This window comes from Epinephelus fuscoguttatus, linkage group LG20 (genome assembly GCF_011397635.1).
Source record: "Epinephelus fuscoguttatus linkage group LG20, E.fuscoguttatus.final_Chr_v1".
Taxonomy (NCBI): Eukaryota; Metazoa; Chordata; class Actinopteri; order Perciformes; family Serranidae; genus Epinephelus; species Epinephelus fuscoguttatus.
In genome coordinates, this window is record NC_064771.1 from 19,473,772 (window position 1) to 19,492,695 (window position 18,924).

Consider the following 18,924-nt stretch of genomic DNA (forward strand, 5'->3'; position numbering starts at 1 on the left):
GCAGCCTCAGCTGTATGATAAAAGCTGGGCTGGTTCCAGGAGTGTGCATGTTAGGGCTGGTCGAAGAGCTCAGGGGCCTCAGAGCAGCAGTTTCAACAGGTATGGCTCGTCTTACCTGTCTCGTGTTTCCCAACCCGTAAATAACGGTCAAACACTCTTAACAGATTTGCATCTCAGCTTGTAAGGTCAAAATGGTTCAAAGCAAAGTATGACGGCAGCTATTAAATTTGTTGATAGATTGTACATGTGTTTGTAGGAGTAAATTAAGCTTTTTAATTAGAGGAAGTAAAGTGATTCAAAATTATTTTAAGTTGTTAGGATGATGACATAGGAGCGAAAGTCAGAGGAAACCTCAGTTTACAGTTGGGACTGGAAAAGATTTTTTTTTAAATTCCCATCACAGAGTCCTCGTGCCTGGAGTGATGTTTTTTGTGACCTACTGTAGGAAGTTAACTGAAGAGACCAACCATCCAAAGAAACAGTGACATCTAGTAATTATTTTTGCACAACATACCTAAACCCGAATGGTAAAGATAGCTCAATCAGGTTGAGTTGAGTTTTTGACATGTTATATTTTCAGAGAACGTACTTAACAACTTTATGTAAGTTTATACAAAAAATAAAAGACTACTAAGGGTCAAATATAAAAGGTGGTGAAGCTGAGTTAATATAATTAAAATTGACAATTTTCTACAAAATAAATGATCATTCATTCCATTCATTGTTGTTAAGTGATACATTTAATGTCATCCATCATATATATATATATGCTGAAATCATTTTGTTAGTATATAGGTAGTGATGCTAAGATAATAAATTCACAATTATTATGAGATTAAAAAAGGATGATATTTCTCTTCTGCTCCTACCATATATTCAATGATATTCCATTATATGTTTGATGAAAAAAATGTAAGTATTAGTATAAGAGTTTTCACTATTTCTGAGATGTTTTCAAAATACTGTAAAGGTAAATATCTAGAATAAACTCGTGGAAATAATACTTATATTGATACTACGAATAATTCCATGGTTTAGTTTAGTTTAGTTTATTAAGAAGGGACAGTGCAAATGAATAAATACCCATGGTATAAAAATGCCAGAATTTTTCATCTGTAGTCCCTTGGCCAAGATGTTACACAAGGCTACCTAATGTCCAACAAAGCACAGAAAACAAACAAAAAATGAACAAAACGATACAAAACAAAAAAGAGAGAAAAAAATCAGGGTAACACAGCATACAGTTTAAAAGACCTCATTGCACACATCAACAATAAATGATTTTAACATGAATTTTTAATCATAAAAATGTAATGATCATCAAATGTCTGATTCAGAGCTAAAACCTGAGGCAAAATTGATTCAATATGAAAGGACATACAATTTTTAAATTGAAATAAATTTACGTATGTTAGGCTACTAACATATTAGCATTATAAAGGTACATGGTTTGTAATTTTGATTTATTTTTTTCTTTCTGTTTCACAAAGACCTCAAAGTGACTTTTTCACTGTTCAGCAAAGGCCTAAAAACAAGGGGAAAAATGCAAAGAAAAACAAATGTCCATTGCTTTTTTGTTAGTGAGGACATTAAGGGCTGAAAAGGTCTGTAGGTGTACACGAGCACATTTAAAAAAAAAAAAAAAAAAAAGACGCCGAAGAAGAAGTCTTCCGGAAATACGTCGCTCCTCAAGCGGATGCAGAAATTTCCAAGATGGAGGTGGACGGTGTCGATCATGTAGGTGTATTTTTTCAGCCGTTTTGTTGGTTTTATTGTTATATTATCAAAGAAGCGTCCTCATTATGCTTTAACTCAAATAATTTCCTTTAACCGGTTGTGAGAATGAATGGCTGTGCGACTCTGCTGTAACTTAAATTGTGAAATGTCACTTCATTCAAAACACTTGAAGTGTTGTCTGCTGCTGCCGGTTTGCTGTCTCATTGTTGCTAACCTAGCTAAGAACCGGGTAGCTAAACCTTACTGTGTACGGTCTGAATGACTAGTAGCAAAAGTCTTTTCATGTGTTACGTTTAGAATATGCAAAGGCTGTTAGATACTAAATATATAAATGAAAACTAATAGTTTTAGGATCACTGAACAGCCCCATCTAACGCTATGTCAGATTTAGCCAGTGCTAGCTAGGCTAATGTTAGTCAGCAGATAAACTAGCTAGGTAATTATTAAGAGGTAGGTAACACTGACTTTTAACCCACTTTATTATTGTATTGTTGCACAAACCGGCTCTGTATAACTGGGTTTTGCTGTCTTCAAAAACCTAAATTAATTCAACACTGTCGCACGACTAACTAGGCTTAATGAGTTTCCATTTAGTGTTGACATGTGTTGATTACATTTGCGTGTGATTTGGCATTATTTAACAAATTTAGTCTCTCGTACAATTTGGTAAGTAGTCGACCAACTGAAAGTGAACAGCAATTGATCAGTTGTTTGAATTGTCATGTATCCAGCATAAAAAGCTGTATTTTCTCTGGTTGTAGCTTCTTAAATGTGAAAGTTTGCTGCTTCTCGCTGTTTCATATTATTGTGAATTGGATATTTTTAAGACTTCTGCTGTCTGCTGTGGATAAAACAGTCTTTCAACACAAAATTGGGACTCTGGGAACTAATGATGGACATTTGTTCATTTTACAGACCAAACAATTAAGTAAAACTAGCATTAAACAGATTAATCAATATTGATTAAAGTTTGATGATTACTTTTGTCGGCAGATGGAGATGGGGGAGAGTAAAGGTGGCTCAGGTCTGCGGCAGTACTACTTGTCCAAGATAGAAGAGTTGCAGGTAAGAAAATCTTTCATCTGCAAACTTTCAGCCATTAATATGTCTTAGATTAGATTGCACAATAACCTCTGCTTGCCTCTCAATCCCGAACCCCTGTTTTCTCAACAGTTGACAGTAAATGACAAGAGCCAGAATCTCAGACGTCTGCAGGCACAGAGAAATGAGCTCAATGCCAAAGGTACACTGTTCTTCATCAGTCCAGCATCTGTGTATTTTAAAATAAGATTTAATTTTTCAAAGCTGTAAAATAACTACCATGGGTGAAAATACTAAAGTTGTACTTTTTGTCTCTCAGTGCGTCTCCTTCGTGAGGAGCTCCAGTTACTACAGGAGCAGGGCTCCTACGTAGGAGAAGTGGTTAGGGTCATGGACAAAAAGAAAGTGCTGGTCAAGGTATGCTGTGTACTTGTACTTTGTACAATACTTTGTTTTGAGTAGCAGTTGACAGTTTAAATTAATATGTCTCCTCTTTATTTTCAGGTGCATCCGGAGGGAAAATTTGTCGTGGATGTGGACAAAAACATTGACATCAATGATGTTAGTATTGTAGTCATTGTCCTCTAAATAACGGTTGCCAATAGGTGCACTTGAATAGTTTTCTCTTTTGTTTTTTTTACAATACAATACAAAACAGACATGATGCTTTTCACTTGTAGCCACCATAGCACAAGACTGAATAGCAGATAGAGCAAGCCATATTTGCCCCCTGTACAGTCAGTCACTATAAGTGGGATTTCATGTCAGGAAACATTTAACCTTAAGTATTTTTTTTTTTTACCTTTTGTCATTTCTCCATTAGGTGACGCCCAATTGCCGCGTCGCTCTGCGTAACGACAGCTACACCCTGCACAAGATCCTGCCCAACAAGGTGGACCCTCTGGTATCGCTCATGATGGTGGAGAAAGTGCCCGACTCTACCTATGAAATGATTGGTGGCCTGGACAAGCAGATCAAGGAGATCAAGGAAGTGATTGAGCTGCCTGTCAAGCATCCAGAGCTGTTTGAGGCTTTGGGCATCGCACAGCCCAAGGTGGGTGGCTGACAAGAGCACTGATAGCTGTACAATTACTTTTTGTACTGATTTTTAAAGGGGACATTCCTCTTTCAGAGATAAGTTCAGGTCTAAAAACAAAAGTGTGCTCCTGAAGTTGATAGAGACATTTTAGCAAAGTGTATATGATTAAGAAAACAAACCATAGCCTATAGTTGGTTTGTATGCACCCTTTTGTTTAATGACATTTTAAGATTAGTTGAAGGTTGCAGGTGTCTCTAAGAGCTGAGAATATTTTCCTGCAAAACCATTCAGAAAATGTCCAAACTATGTAAGCCAGCTAACATTAAAAGATTATACACCAAGTCATGGTGTTTGTTCACAGAAACTTACAGGTAGAAAACCCCTGTGTCGCATACATAAAATCAAACAGCATTTAAACTGATAATGATTATTTTTTTTCTGTGTTTAAAATACATTTTGCTGCAGCCCCTGTCCACAGCAGTAGTAGCCTTCATGCAGCTAGATTTGGTTTAACAAAGATGGTAGCAAAGTAACACAGTGCATAGAAGGGCACATAAGCACAGAGCAAGCATATAACCATAGATAAAAGCAATCAATTATTGGATGGACTGAAAATCAGTCCGCAACTGCTTTGATAATTACACGTTTAAAATGTTTTTTGGGGCGTCGTGGCTTAGTGGATAGAGCAGGCGCCCCATGTACAAGGCTGTTGCCACAGCGGCCCGGGTTCGACTCCAGCCTGTGGCCCTTTGCTACATGTCATTCTCCCCTTCACACTTATCTGTCCTATCGATTAAAGGCAAAAACACCCCAAAAAATATCTTTTAAAAAAACATTTTTTTTAAAAATGTTTTTCAAGCAAAAATGTTACATTTACAGGTTTCAAATGTGAGAATTTTTTGCTTTCCTTGGTCGTAGATTATAGTCAATTTAATATTTTTGCTTCAGAAATGTCAAATTAAGTCACTTGAAGTCCAGTGTTTTTAGACCAAAGATTAATCGAGAAATAATCCATAGATTAATCTAAGTATTTGTTTTTTGTGTGCAGGGCGTGCTGCTTTACGGACCCCCAGGTACAGGGAAGACCCTGCTGGCCAGAGCTGTGGCTCACCACACTGACTGTACCTTCATCAGGGTGTCCGGCTCTGAGCTGGTCCAGAAGTTCATTGGAGAGGGTGAGCTCTTTTGTCTCATCTAAATGCTTTAATCAAATTAATTTCCACTCATGACTCATCTGAAAAACCATTAAAAACCCTCTGGTTGTATAACCTTGATTTCTCCCTCTCTTGTGGCAGGTGCCCGTATGGTGCGTGAGCTTTTCGTCATGGCCAGAGAACACGCTCCCTCCATCATCTTCATGGACGAGATCGACTCCATCGGGTCGTCTCGCCTGGAGGGCGGCTCAGGTGGCGACAGTGAGGTGCAGAGGACAATGCTGGAGCTGCTCAATCAGCTGGATGGCTTCGAGGCCACCAAAAACATCAAGGTAACACACACACACACACACACACACACACAAGTGTAAAAAATCCCTTTATTTTTTGTTTGATCAAGAGATGTGATGTAAGATGTTTAGTATTTCATTTCATAGTTACTTGAAGTCTTATTAATTTGATTAAAATTGTCTCTCTGTCTCAGGTCATTATGGCCACCAACCGTATTGACATCCTGGACTCAGCTCTGCTCAGGCCAGGCAGGATCGACAGGAAGATTGAGTTCCCACCTCCAAATGAAGAGGTAGTCACTTGAGCAGTATAAACACACACGTATACATGCTTTGGAGGTGTTTGTTTTTAAGCATATGGTACGTCTGCACCGTTAGGCCCGTCTGGACATCCTGAAGATCCACTCCAGGAAGATGAACCTGACACGTGGCATTAATCTGAGGAAGATTGCAGAGCTGATGCCTGGAGCCTCTGGTGCTGAGGTCAAGGTGAGGATCAGCTCACTGAATGGTAGCAGCTGGGTGGTGAATGAAGGCGTTTTATTTAATTTTCTCGTCTGTGTATTTATAGGGTGTTTGCACAGAGGCAGGGATGTACGCTCTGAGGGAGAGGAGAGTTCACGTCACCCAGGAGGACTTTGAGATGGCTGTTGCAAAGGTTTGTGCGACTGTTCTCTTTTACAGTGTATCTTGGCTCAAATGTTTGTCCTATTTTCATAGCCTTGTCTTACACCACTGGCCCCGTATCTACCTTCAAGCTACAGTTGGTAACTTTCATAAAAATGTAGTATTTACTTAAATTGTCACTATATTCACACAGCACTAAATGAAACTGATTATCTGTGAAAAAACTTTCCTGTGCCTATTCTTTTGCCTTGTATTGCTTCTAATGGTCTTACCACACGTATAAAAACAACCAATCAGAGCTGAGGAGCCTCTAACGCAGCTGTCAATCATGTCAATCACTGCTCCTGAACTGCGGTCAAACTAAGCAGTGCTGATCAAATATGAATCAAGATTTTATGACTGCAAACATGTTTCAGTGTACTGTTTAGCTGTAAATGGGAGTTGAATGACCCGGCTGCCATGGTGGATACAGTTTAATGGAGTACAAAGCACCGCCCACAAGCCAAACCAACTGTCTCATTTTACAGCTAAACAGTACACTAAAATATGTTTGATAACATCTGAGGTGAGAAATAGACAGTGCAGTAACAGAATCCTGATTCATATTTGATCATCGCTGCCTAATTGATAGTTTGACTACAGTGCATGAGCTGTGATTGACATGATTGACAGCTGCATTAGAGACTCCTCAGCTCTGATTGGTTGTTGTTGACCATGCCGCGTTAGATTTTAGCAAATGGCATCAGAGACAGTAAGAAGAACATGTTTTTTTTCCACAAACTATTTCATGTACTTCTTCCAGAATACAGTGAAAGTTTCAGCAAATACGATTATAAGTTTTCTTGAGTTACCAACTGTAGCTTTAAAGGAAAACTTCTCCCCACAAATAACCAGTTGTGTATCAGATTCTCGCCCTGTGTTACATTGAATTCATGAGGAAAACTCTTTTCTTGGATGCCTCTGGTGAACAAAGATACCTTGATAAATTATTATAGTTATAGGGGGCCGCATTAACAGCAAAAACATATCAAAAATACTTTCCAGACCTACATCTCGTGCAGTATAATCAGTCTTATTTATCACGTCGTCTGCTCAGTACTTCCCAAACACTACAACCTTACTATTTAAAACTGAACTGAGGTATTTTAAATTCTCAGGTATATAAACATGGAGCTGAGGCTTATCCTCTACCTCTCACTTTTAATGTCAAGTTAAATTTTCATACTTGTATAATAAATGTTTCTACTAGTAGCCGCATATTAACTGTTTTCCTGTTGTCTTCACCAGGTGATGCAGAAAGACAGCGAGAAGAACATGTCCATCAAGAAGCTGTGGAAGTAACAGGCCTTGTGTACTGCTGCACACAATGCAAACACATATGTATATTTTCCTTTTGTTTATGGTTTGGTTTATAAATGTCATTCTAGAGTAAATGGTTTCCCCAAATACTGGATGGTGTATGCGTTTTATTTCTCAGTCATTTATTCTCTTCAAACAACAGTGCCAAAGATTGAGTCAACACAATTCTCTTGTTTAATACAGACTTTTGTCAAAGCCAAGTCAGGTAACAGTAACATGAGTACAGTCTCCAGCGTGAGATGTCTACAGATTATTCTTTCATAATGCTCGATATGGCACTTCACATTATAGCTGCTATTACAGTAGATGTCTTACATAGTCATAGTGAGTGCAGCTCTGTGACTACAGCTTGCTTTAGGAACGTACTTCCTACATGCATGTATTACATGTCTGTTATAGCCATTTTTCACTGAGGAATCTAAAACAGAGAGGCTTGCTTGATGTTCAGACTGATGAAATAGCAGCTACTGACGTGACTCAGCCTACTATCACAAATCTGTACATGTGGAATGGTTAGTATGGCAGTAAACACTGGATGACTCCAACACACTGAGAACCTCCAGAGGTCTCCTGCAGTTTAATCTGTCCTCCACATGCTGTGGTCCACTGATCCAACATGGAACAGTCGAGCTCATTGGGCTAGCTCCTCACCCAGGACACAGGCACCCACTGACGCTCCATCTGCACCCTCTCCAGTAGGACCTGGAGCTCAGCTAAGGCACTGACTGGGTCCTCCTTCACCAGGATATAGTCCACCCAAGGGCCATAGCACTCGTCCATCCGCTCAGCTGACTGTTTAATTTCCTGTAGGTCATCCTCCTAGTGAGCACAAGGACAGAGGTGTTGAGTAATAAAATGCAGTCCTTCAAATTACAGTAATTTGTGCACAGCCTGCAGTAATTTAATCACCACCAGGGGGTGATAAGAAAAGGCTGCATTTAAACTTTCATGATAAGTTGGTCATTTTTTTCAAGGTGTTTAAGTTTCAAGCAACTTACTGTGATCCCTGAGCTGAGTGAGGAAGAAGAGCCGAGTAGTTTCCTTTGACTGTCATAGATGCGAGGCCTTACGAAGACGACATATGGTTTGAACTCAGCAGTACGCAGAGTCTTCAGTGCCTGGATGTGAGGGGAAAACAACGCATATATATCAGCCATGAAATGTGTGTGTGCCTATCAATAGTTTTCCCTGCTCCACCTCTCATTAAAGCTGTCAGTGTGATGAAAGAAGTGCAATTTCACTGTGTCTGTGTCACAACAGTAAGGTTCTCTAGCAGCACCAGCACAGCTGTCAGTATGAGACTGTGTGAGACTTTATGACATACTGTACAATAAAATCTTTATGCCACACTATATTCTGATGTTTTATAATTACATGTTGATGGAACATTATACTATGACATTTGGATCACATTTTTGATGCCATACTATACTATACTATACTATACTATACTGAGATGTTTTTATCAAAATTTTAACATTAATGACGTTTATCACATTTTTGACGACAAATATACATGACGTCTTTAATCAAAATTTTACCGACATACTATACTATGACGTTTTTAATCACAATTTTAACATTATACTATACTGTGACGTACTATTCTATGACGCTTTTATCACAATTTTTATGCCACGCTATACTGATGTTTTTAATTACAATTTTAACATTATACCATACTGTGACGTTTTTAATAAAAATTTTAACGACATACTATAGTATGACCTTTTTATCACATTTTTGATGACATACTATACTACAATGGTTTTTTTAAAGATATTTTTTGGGGGCATTTTTTGCCTTTAATTGATAGGACAGTGAAGCATGAAGGGGGGAGTGACATGCAGCAAAGGGCCACAGGCGGGTCAGGAACCTGGGACGCTGCGGCAACAGCCTTGTACATGGGGCGTCTGCTCTACCACTAAGCCACCGATGCACCATACTATGATGTTTTTATCAAAATTACCGACATACTATACTATGACATTTTTCTTAAAAATTTTAACGACGTACTATTCTGACGTTTTTAATCACATTTTTGATGTTATACTATACTACAACGTTTTGATCACGTTTTTGATGACATACTATACCATGACGCTTTCATCAAAATTTTCCCGACATACTATACTATGATGTTTTGATCACTTTTTTGACGACATACTATACTACGACGTTTTGATCACGTCTTTGATGACATACTATACTATGACGTTTGGATCACATTTTTGATGACATACTATACTATGACGTTTTTAATCAAAATTTTTGACGACATACTATACTATGACGTTTTGATCACATTTTTGACGACATACTATACTATGACGTTTTTATCAAAATTTTTGACGACATACTATACTATGACGTTTTGATCACATTTTTGACAACATACTATACTATGACATTTGGATCACATTTTTGATGACATACTATACTATGACGTTTTAATCAAAATTTTTAACAACATACTATACTATGACATTTGGATCATATTTTTGATGACATACTATACTATGATGTTTTGATCACATTTTTGATGACACGCTATACTATGACGTTTTGATCACATTTTTGACGACATACTATACTATGACATTTTGATGACATTTTTTATGACATACTATGACGTTTGGATCACATTTTTGACGACATACTATACTATGACGTTTTGATCACATTTTTGATGACATACTATATTATGACATTTTGATGACATTTTTTGATAACATACTGTACTATGACGTTTTGATGACATTTTTGACGACATACTATACTACGACATTTTGATGACATTTTTTATGACATGCTATACTATGACATTTTGATGACATTTTTGACGACACACTATACTATGACGCATACTACACTAAAACATTTTTCTGTGAAATGATTGACATGATTTTTTTTTTTTTTTACACACTTAAGTATGACTTTGTTATGACATAATATATTATGATTTTTTGGTGACTTTAATTTGACACTTTGATTTTCTAAGGCATCATTTTCATGACATATTATACTTGGACTTTTACATCATGTACTGTGGCAATTCACAGCCTAGGGTGTCTTGTTAAACACAGTTAATGAAATCTGAAAGCCTTTCAGTTTTTTCACTTTGTCAGTCCATGATAAAACAAGGGGACGTAAAAGCCAGTAAAGTGTTACTTGAGTCTAAAAGCATCCTTCAGTGCAGTGAACTCAATGCCCTGCGTTACAGTCTGAATCCAGACTTAATCATGCTTTAAATGTGACAAGTAAAAGGCTACCTCTAATTTTATGGCATACTACACTGACATTTTTATGACATTTTAATGGTATACTGTATTGTGTAATTTAACTATCAGATTAATGATTCTACAGCTTCTATTATGCGGCTTCTGTTCTGCAATAATTAATATCCTCTCTGCCACACTGTGTGAACTGTTTGGGATGTTACTGAGGCAGATAAAATGAGCTACAATAATTTCATCATTATAAAATAATGATCATCACAAATATTTTATGTCACTGGCTTTAAATCGCTGTCCTCTACATCAAATATATTATATCTGACCCTATGTCTGCACAAGCCTGAACAAGCCACCAAAACAAGTCTTTGTACATTTATTTATTTAAAAGTACAGGTAGTGAATTTATAATCAGAAATGTATTCATTGTATTTGCAGTGCTACATAGCAGTTTGGGTACTAACCTCTGGTTGCACATCCACTAGACAGACCTTGTTTTGATCCAGAACTCTGTTAATGGACTCCAAACTGGTGCCGTACAGATTATCTTTGTACTCCCCATATTCAATAAATCTGCAGAAACACAGCACCACCATGAATTAATTATATAAACCATTTGTTGCACTTGAGTGGTTAACAAGATACAGTATCCAATGTCCAATACTCACTTGCCATTCTGGATGTCAGCCTCAAAAGCTGCTTTGGTGATGAAGTGGTACTCCACTCCCTCTCTCTCATTACACTTCCTGGCTCGAGTGGTGTCTTCATGTCACATATTCAAACACAGCCAAGAGGAAGACAAGGTGGAAAAAAAAGATAATAATTTAAACTTTGTATGTTTTGGGGTAGACGATTTATAATTGATGGCATATATATGAATGTATGAAGTAACTATTAGTCAATAATTAATTTATGATTCATAAAGGGTTAACTTTGCCGATTTTCAACCAGCTCTGTGTCAGTGCAGTGTGGGCATGCGCAAGGATCATCAGGCGTTCGTGGCACAGGGGGAAGCCAAACACTTTATTTGCACACACTGTGATCACACAGAGCTGGTTGAAAATCATCAGTTTCCTATTTTAACAGGTCACATAGTCTCATTGTAACGTGATCATGTTTTCTACGGAGAAACAGGAATTCATGATACATCTTGCATCAGATCATCAAGACTTATGTATTAATTATTGTATTAATTTGTGGGGGTTTTTTTTACAAAATGCTTCCATTTTGTTTTTTATTTGTCAGCAAGAGCCTCTACACGATGTACAATCATATGCATGAAACACAACAAATGAAAATGTTTGTCAAGAGAAACAGCACATTTATCACCAGTATTACATTGGTTACTCCTAAACTGTTTGCACTAGGGATGAACAAAACAGTTAATCCCACTCTCACCGTAGCTAATTTATTTTGGTGTAGTTTTGCATGAGAGCATCCAGGAGGCGACAGTGGATTAATCCTATTTAAATCCTAGATTACAGCTACTAACTAGCCTGGAAATCCAGACCCAAATCTAGAAAGATTTAGGGTCTGGCCATGAGTAATGAAAATGGCCCAACTCGAGGGGCAGCACCAAGCATGCATTTGTAAATATCACTGCACGCAATTGGATAACACTACGACCAATCAGAACAATACACGGGGTGTATACGCTTAGCTAACTGGTAGATTAGACTCTTGCCGTATCTGGTCGGCAAAACAGTTAAAATGTCCTTCTTGCAAAGGAAAGACTCGAGCGCCGTCTTCTGTTCCTCTTTTAGAGAAAAAGCCAAGTCTAACTCGTTCATTGTAGCGGCCAAAGCCATTTCAAACAACTGGTGTTCATCCGTAGCCATCCTGCAATGTTTACTGACTGATTCCAGACTTTGTCGTCACAGCGCTGTCGTCGTCTGTTTAGCTCGCCTCTGGCCCGCCTATATCAGATACACTGATGTGATTGGTGCAGATCGGCTCCAACGGCATGGGTAATGAGCATCATTACTGATTGCCAGAGTGACTCGCTGAGCAAATTCAAATTGTGCTCTTGCGAGGGTAGCTACAAACAGGTACTCAGGGGAAAACCACAGCATCATAAACACAGACACAGGAAAAAACTAGAATTAAAGCCTTGCAGTTCTATGCCACTGCCCAAGTGGCATAGAACCAGACTCATATAGCCATGAGATTTGACAATGTTTTTAACATGGATGTTGCTGCAAAGAAGTTACATATTTTAAAACATGGATGCTTCACACACATCTTTAGCCCAGCAACACAAAAGATCTATATAATCACCAGTTTTGAGATGGACATCCAAGATTAATGTCACCAATTCAGTATCTGACTAAATGTCTCTCCTTCTGTTCCCGAGTTATGACGCTGAATAATGGCCAGAAAAGTGTTTTTAGACAACATTATGATGTCACAGTAAAGTTGGCCTTTGACCTTTTGGATATAAAATGTCATCATTTCATTTTAGCCTATTAGACATTGTGCAAAATGTCATAATTTGTGAACAAATTCTTGAGTTATCACATTCAAGAGAATGGGACGAACAAAGACACGAACAATGGACAGACAATTGGAAGACATAATGCCTCCAGTCACTGCTGTTGTCCACACGGAGGCATAAAAAAAACCACACATCCCAGGCACAAATGCATGTTACACATGACTGTAAGGTTTAAATAAAGATAATATTTAAAATTCAAAAAAACTTACGAGGCACTGCCAAACCATAACGTCGAGGATTCTCAGCGATCACCTTCTGTTTGAGCTCAGTGATCCGAGCTCCAAGGGAACCTGTGACCATCATATAACAGAATAAATAAGCAAATAGATAAGGTATACAAAACAATCATGTGCTCAGGTGCAAGCAGAAGGACCTCTCTCAGAAAACACCTGAGTCTGCTCTATACAGTGTTTTCACGTGTGGCAGAACCAGACTCAAAGGTCTTCAGAGAAATACTCTTAGATTTAGATCTGAAATAACCACCATGGTTTCTTCAATGTCACCAAACCCCACAAAGAACCTACCTATCAGTACTATAAGACGAGGCCTTTCACCCGGGCGGGGCAGATATTGTGTTACTTCTTCATAAATGAGGAACTCTGTGTGGTTGGCGTCTGGAGTTTGAGGTTCTGCTGGTGAAGCCTGCCGATCTTTCCTGAGGCGGAAACTCCTGCGCAGTCCAGCTGTGGCCGAGGAAAAGCAAATGTAAGAAGGACAAATATCCATACACTAAAGTCTACTGTAGATAACACCAACACTTTGAAGTAACTACTTTGATAAACAGCAAACTGAAAATTCCATCAACTTCAAGTACTTCTCACTCTGATTGAAAATAAAATCCTGTGCCATACATCACACAACACAGACACGCTGAACAACACTGTTAGAAATCAGTAAGAGTACCTGAGTAAAAATCCCATGAGAGAGCATGGCCACAGAAGGCAGGGGCCGCCTTACTCTTGGGAGAAACTACAGCTCATATTAGACCATTTTTTCAACCAGCTTAAATCTCATCAACACATAAGAAGCTTGGAAGCCATGCATGCTGCGTCTACCTCTCCACCAAACACAGACTTTAGCATGTGCCATGAGGAGAGGTTGTTTGCGAAGCACGGTGAGATAAATGAGCTGCCATGAGGTGCCACACAGACACTGTGAGAAGCTTAGTGGCTGGAGCGTTCTGCACAAAAAGCCCGCCAGAGCAACAAGTCCACACTCCAAGTGCTGAGCTTTTTCATACAGAGCGAAGGCATGACGCTACACCCACAACACACTGTTACTATCAATCCTGACATGTTTGAGAATAAAGACAAATCTGTCCGTTTAAACAGAAGTAAACAGAACCTTCAGAGCTGATTCACTGTAGAGATACTTGCTTTTTGGCACTGCTTACTAGGTAATACTTATGTTTACCTATGTTATCACCAAAGTCATTACAGTTCATCCTAGAGGAATCATTTAAGTGTGCTTTACACTAATCCATCCGATAGTCGTTAAGAAATTTTACTCAAAGAACAAATATGGTTCCAATCACGTCACCAAACTCAAAGCCTTGTTTCTGGTTGTGACGATGCATTTAATTTATTTACTATTTACTTACTTAAATCTAATATACCAATAAGAAATCAACACTCTAAGTCTGGAGTAAAGCTGTGTGTAAGACGATTCATCATACAGGTGATGGAATACACTGTGAAAACAAGCTCCAGGTCAAAATGGCTGTGGTGATGCTTTCAGGCACATCCGACCCACAGAGGCACATTAGGCTAATAAGAGCAGACAGGAAGCCTGATGAACAAAGTGGTGAGATGCTAACTGAGCTGTGAAGACATCAGTACATCGGGTCAGGGGCGGGGGAACAAAAAAATCCTTTCAGTGAATGGCTTTCTGAATTTAAAGTGCTAAAGAGTGCCAGGTTACATCTGCTGCTGAGTTAAAAGAATAAAGCAGTGGATGGAGATTTTAAGTTTACACATGTTCAAACCATTCAGTCAAAACTAGAGCACCTCAAAAACAGTCTGCAGTTTCTGAAGTAAAGCCAGCCGGCTTCGTTTTGTGCGGCCCCTGAATGTGACACAAAATGCATGCATTATAATTTTAATACTTTCACTTTCACACAAGCCTCTGTCAAATCTGTCAGGTCAGGAATCACAACGTGTAAAAAAGCCATCGGTTGCATGGTAATTATAAGCTGACTCCCTACACTGTCACTCAGTTATTAAAACTTTAACAACCCCTGTTCTACGGGAAGGGATGGATTTGCACACAGATTGAGCAGAAATGTGATGTTGCAGTGATCAGTAGAAACTCATTAATCGTGCCTCCTCACCTATGTCCTTTCCATTCAGAGCACCCTCACTGTCACAGTCTTCTGCAGGATGGCATGCAGGAAGAGAAGACGGGGTAAGAGGAGGGAGGAGAGGTCGATGTTGAGGGTACTTTAATGTCAGAACAAAGCAGGTTAAAGTGCAGTAACAACTACAGTTTGAAGGTATAAAGGAAACTGAACAGGTACAAAAAAGGGGTAAATGTTGGAGGAAAATGTACAACATAATTTGTGTTTTAGGTTTTAGGGTGGTGACAGAATTTCATGGAGAAATTCTGACCATAACATGTGTTCAATGCAGGGATGAGTGCTGTTGTCCAACATGAAGGTTTGGTCACGTACCTCTCTCAGCACGATCATCTGAGGTTAGCAATGCAAGGAACAACACACAGTATCACTACAGACAGTGACAGAATATTCCAACTGCTATACTGTGATATTACCTCATGCAAATGTCATATCTAAACTGTATCTGCGCTTCAATATCCTTCTCTCATGTCATTACATTCAGTTCAAAACAAACACACACAGTATTATACTGCAACATTTCTACTACATCCTATTTTTTTTAAAGGGGACCTGTTATGCTCATCTTCAGGTTGATATTTGTATTTTGGGTTTCTACTGGAACATGTTTACATGCTTTAATGTTCAATAAACACTTAATTGTCCTCATACTGTCTGTGCTGTAACACCTGTATTCACCATATGTCTGAGACACTTCGTTTTAGCCCCTATTTCTTCAACAGGCGAAGGACAATTATAGGAAGACGAAGAAGTAGGAGAAAAAGAAGAAGGAGAAGTAGTGGTAACAGTAGCAGGCGGAGGAGGAGAAGACACCAAAAACTGCACCGTGGTTATGAGGCAAAGGGCCACATGGTGACGTTGTTCCCACATTCAATTATGGTCCATTCAGATGCTTTCCTACAAACCAGGAAATATTTACCATTTTATTGCTCTGAAAAAAAAAAAGCAAATACATGCATCTGTTTTTAAATATGATGACATTTTATCAATAATGTATTTGGTTGTGAATTGGTTTTGATCAGACATTTACAATGGGACGTCCACCCCAAAAATTAGTATTACTTTCCTCTGCTTTTTTTAAGTATGAAAAAGACTTTTATGCCATTTATGTACATCTACATGTAAATTATATTCCTGTTGCATCGTTTTAAGCCTGTGGTGTTTATAAGAGTCAAAAGTCTTTATTCAAGCTGTCTTTGATTATACTTTCTGCAAGAAAGTCAGGTGATGTAGTATAAACAGTGACAAAGTCTATGTAAAGCTGTGGTGGATTAATAGATAAAGCACAGGACTTTCACCCAGGAGTCTTCTGTGGGTCAACATTAGTTTATTATTTGGTGATGTTAACGTTGTATTTCAGCATTATTAGGATGCTCAGGGAGTACGTCCAGCTGACAGCCAGATAATGTTGTAGACATCAGCACAACTTTCATTCAGGAACTATTTTTGAACCATATCGGGACATCTTGATTGGACGTTCAAACAACAATCATTCAACGTCTCAATGTTTGCTGGGACTTTGTCAGTATTTTTGGGTCTTCCTTTCTCGGCATCTCTGCACTGTCATTGCATCCTGGGAATGACTGTAACAGAGAATAGCGGTACTTTCTACCATAAAAAAAAAACACCAATAAAAGTTTCTACACAATTACTTTTACATACAGTGGTGGAAAAAAGTTTTCGGACACCCCATGCATTTGTGAAATATTGCATTAAGAATCACTCTTAGGTCTTCAAGTGCAATTTCTTTTATTACAGTCACAGCCAAAATACTAAATAAATCCTAAAAAAGCCATTAAAAACTTAAAATTGATTGGTTCCATAAAAATACATAAGAAATTTTGAGTATTGGGTCATTTTGGTACCAGTGATGAAGGTCGTTCTTTTTATTAAAAGACACATTTTTTGTTGCCAAGCTTCGTGTCTACATAAAGCCAGTACATTTGAAAGTTCTTCAGACACAAAAATGGCTAAAACAAGGAACCTAACGCTGGAAACACGCCTGAACATAAAGATTCTCAGCCAGGAAGGGTACAGCTGCCGCCAGATAGCCAGGAAGTGCAGATGCAGTCCTTCAGCAGTTGGAGACACTCTGCAGAAATACAGACGAACCAACAGCTTGGAAGACAAACCAAGATCTGGGCGTCCAAGGGTTTCTCCAGCAAGAAATGACCGCATCCTGATCCGCATGTGCAGGCAAAACCGCCAAATGACATCACAGGAGCTTCAGCAGCAGTGGTCAAACCAAACTGGTGTCCAGTGTTCCACCCGCACTGTACGTGGCCAATGTACAGTCTGCCATGACGTACATGGCTTAAGGTCCTACAAGGCTATCAAGAAGCCCCTGATCAATGAGAGACAGAGGTTAGCCCGGCGTCGTTGGGCCCAGGCACACAAGAGCTGGACAGCCAGGAAATGGAAGAAGATTTTGTGGTCAGATGAGTCCAGTTTCCAGCTTTATCTTCCTCCTACTAATGTGAGGGTACGCAGAAGGCCAGGCGAAGAATTATCTCCAGCATGTACAGTACCTACTGTCAAGCATGGTGGAGGCAGTATCATGGTTTGGGGATGCATGAGTGCTGCTGGTGTTGGTCATCTCACTGTCTGTGATGGCACATTGAACTCTGCCATGTATTGTACCATTCTCGAAACCCACATGCTCCCTTCTGCGCGTGCACTGTTCCGTCAAGGTAAAAACTGGATGTTTCAACAAGATAATGCCCCTTGCCACACATCCAAGGCCAGTAGAACTTGGCTGCAGGAGCACAGTATCCAGGTCTTAGGCCAGCTCAATCCCCGGACATGAGCCCCATTGAAAATCTGTGGTGGATTATCAAAAGGTCTGTTTCAAAGCATAAACCAAAGAATTTAGAAGAATTAAAAGCAGTAATTCAAGAAGAATGGGACAAGATTACCCCTCAACAGTGTGAAAGGCTCGTGGGGAACATGCCAGCCAGGATTAGAGCTCTACTACGTGCCAATGGCAGGACTACTAAATATTAATTTGATGATGTGATGATTTATTTATTTTTTGTTCAGTTTTGAACACATTCTCTGTTATTTGTTGACTTTGATACCGACAATGTTGAGAACTGACATATTGAAACTGTCAAGAATTTAGTTTTGTTTTGTTTTTCTTGTAAACAATAAACAAAAAAATATAATTTGTATTTGTTTGTATCTGTCTAATGCAGCCACACCTTTTGAAACACAAAAAAGATTTTTCCACAAATATTTCATGACAATATTTGAGATTGTGTAAAATTTTAAGGGTGTCTGAAAACTTTTTTCCACCACTGTAGGTGTACCTTATTATTTGAAACTTTGGCCGTGTTTAACATCAACATCCAACATTCTAACATTATAATATATGACAGAAAATATGGAAAAGCATAACAGGTCCCCTTTAAGCTCAGTGAATGTTAGGGAGTTTAGCCTTTATGCAGATAAACAAACAAGAACACAAGTGACCTAACCACCAGCCGCTGTTTTTCAAACCTCTTTGTTTCCTTTTACTTTTAAATTGGATTAGCAAATGAAACAATGGATTATGTTTTTTAGAGAGAGACTAACCTCAGATCCCCTGTTCTCTTTTCC

The 18,924-nt window shown here is 38.7% G+C and overlaps 2 protein-coding genes across 3 annotated transcripts in view; one reads left to right on the forward strand and one right to left on the reverse strand.

Moving 5' to 3' along the window:
- The first annotated feature begins 1,639 nt into the window (after positions 1-1,639).
- psmc5 (proteasome 26S subunit, ATPase 5) lies at positions 1,640-7,336 on the forward strand. The gene is made up of 12 exons (XM_049562703.1): positions 1,640-1,737; positions 2,731-2,802; positions 2,911-2,980; positions 3,098-3,195; positions 3,283-3,339; positions 3,602-3,832; positions 4,866-4,992; positions 5,113-5,303; positions 5,456-5,554; positions 5,640-5,750; positions 5,833-5,919; positions 7,176-7,336. The coding sequence occupies exons 1-12, from the start codon at positions 1,714-1,716 to the stop codon at positions 7,227-7,229; spliced, it is 1,221 nt and encodes a 406-aa protein (XP_049418660.1). The 5' UTR covers positions 1,640-1,713; the 3' UTR covers positions 7,230-7,336.
- Positions 7,337-7,345: 9 nt separating this feature from the next.
- The window catches only part of LOC125880352 (MAGUK p55 subfamily member 3-like), a 34,350-nt gene continuing 22,771 nt past the window's right edge, over positions 7,346-18,924 (reverse strand). The window contains exons 12-20 of one of the 2 annotated variants that reach the window (XM_049562700.1): positions 15,643-15,660; positions 15,304-15,345; positions 13,878-13,943; positions 13,499-13,657; positions 13,184-13,264; positions 11,149-11,242; positions 10,945-11,053; positions 8,246-8,365; positions 7,346-8,066 (exon numbers count right to left, since the gene is read on the reverse strand). In XM_049562700.1, coding sequence (XP_049418657.1) covers positions 7,887-8,066; positions 8,246-8,365; positions 10,945-11,053; positions 11,149-11,242; positions 13,184-13,264; positions 13,499-13,657; positions 13,878-13,943; positions 15,304-15,345; positions 15,643-15,660 — 869 coding nt within the window. In that variant the 3' untranslated portion in view covers positions 7,346-7,886. The remainder of the gene's footprint in view (positions 8,067-8,245; positions 8,366-10,944; positions 11,054-11,148; positions 11,243-13,183; positions 13,265-13,498; positions 13,658-13,877; positions 13,944-15,303; positions 15,346-15,642; positions 15,661-18,924) is intronic. The other variant, XM_049562701.1, reaches the window with a different exon arrangement.

Bases quoted from the DNA above. Each gene is read 5' to 3' on its own strand.
- psmc5 (XM_049562703.1), top strand. From the start codon at position 1,714: ATGGAGGTGGACGGTGTCGATCAT. The intron at 3,196-3,282 runs GTATGCTGTGTA...CTTTATTTTCAG, and splicing joins AAAAGAAAGTGCTGGTCAAG to GTGCATCCGGAGGGAAAATT. The intron at 4,993-5,112 runs GTGAGCTCTTTT...CTCTTGTGGCAG, and splicing joins CCAGAAGTTCATTGGAGAGG to GTGCCCGTATGGTGCGTGAG.